The 1,327-nt window shown below is 50.8% G+C and overlaps 1 protein-coding gene across 9 annotated transcripts in view; it reads right to left on the reverse strand.

The window, feature by feature from the left end:
* tacc2 (transforming, acidic coiled-coil containing protein 2) overlaps window positions 1-1,111 on the reverse strand; it is a 77,943-nt gene extending 76,832 nt beyond the window's left edge. For 4 of the 9 annotated variants that reach the window (XM_064316922.1, XM_064316921.1, XM_064316913.1 and 1 more), the window contains exon 1: window positions 730-1,110. In XM_064316922.1, coding sequence (XP_064172992.1) covers window positions 730-840 — 111 coding nt within the window. In that variant the 5' untranslated portion in view covers window positions 841-1,110. Of the gene's footprint in view, window positions 1-729 lie in introns of all 9 variants that reach the window. The other 5 variants (XM_064316914.1, XM_064316915.1, XM_064316920.1 and 2 more) reach the window with 3 other exon arrangements.
* Between the last annotated feature and the right edge of the window lie 216 nt (window positions 1,112-1,327).

A 1,327-nucleotide genomic window follows, 5' to 3' on the forward strand; every position in this document is an offset into this window, starting at 1 on the left:
ATAATCATTTTGAATGCTCGCAGAATTGAAACCACACATTTTGTTTATTCTTGGATTCCATTTTGTCGAATTGCTTGAAATATGTTATATTTAAAGCAGTCAGTCCACATCCAAAATAGTTGTTTACAGGAGAAAGAACAGACAGGCTGTCTAATGATCACAAGCTGGATGACTTCAGTTTCGATGCTTCTCGCCAAAACACACAGAGAGGACCTTCTGCCTGCTGTGTGCCGTTTCCTGCATGTTCTCTCCTCCTCTCCCTCATCCTCCGGCTCTATCCCTCCCTCTTTCTATCTCTTCTGGTCTCCTCTCCTCCATTCATTTCTTTTCTCTCCATCCTTGTCTCACCCTACCACGGATCATCCCCCCTCGTTCGTTTACCCAGCTTTTCCCTCTCATTCTGCCGCCTTCACTCCTCTCTGCTTCCTTCCTTCCTCCCCTCCCCCTTCTCTCACGCCGACTGTAGCAGCACAAACGCTCATTTCTGCCTCCGACGTCACCATCCTACCAACTCACACACACACACACACACACATACATAATCTCTCGCTCTCCGGCACAGGCAAGCAAATACCCACGGCAACCGCAGCTTGGCAACCGCAGCCCGGCAACCGCGCGCCATAGCTCCCCCATCTCCCGCTCACTGTCCTCCTGCAGGCATGCATTTTCTCCCCCTCGTCTGACGGGATGCGTGCGGCGCTGTGCGCTGCAGGGCGCGCGCTGCATTACCTGGCTGCGCTGGACTCCGATGCAGCTCCCCATGCCTGTGTCCATACCTTCCTCAGGACTGGTGACTGTGCCGCTACAGGTCTGGCAGAAATACTCCCTGCAGAACTGCATCTCTACGCTGCCATGCCATCAGAGTCAGCCAGCGCTCTGTGTGTGTGTGTGTGTGTGTGTGTGTGTGTGTGTGTGTGTGTGCGCGCGTGTGCCTCTGACTAAGGAACACTCTCTACAGTGCCCAGGGAGCACACGTGCCTCGATGACATGTATGTACTCTCTGTTATATAAGCTCTGAATTACATAAATGATTAAAAGCGAAATATGTAATGCGAACTGAAAGGTTGCTCTCCCTGCATGGCTGCCCTATCATTGCGTGGATGAGTCTATCATCAGAGAGATACAGCGTCGAAAAAACCGTTATCAAACAGTCACATACACAGGGGCAGAGAGAGATAGAGAATGTGTGAGTGAGAGAGAGAGAGAGAGAGAGAGAGGAGAGAGAGAGACACAGAGAGACGGTCTTAATGAACAACACTCACAGGCTGAAGAAGCCTGCATCACTGACTGTAGCTCTAGAACTAAACAGATGAGAAGACACATGTAA

The sequence above is a fragment of the Anguilla rostrata genome, chromosome 18 (genome assembly GCF_018555375.3).
Source record: "Anguilla rostrata isolate EN2019 chromosome 18, ASM1855537v3, whole genome shotgun sequence".
Taxonomy (NCBI): Eukaryota; Metazoa; Chordata; class Actinopteri; order Anguilliformes; family Anguillidae; genus Anguilla; species Anguilla rostrata.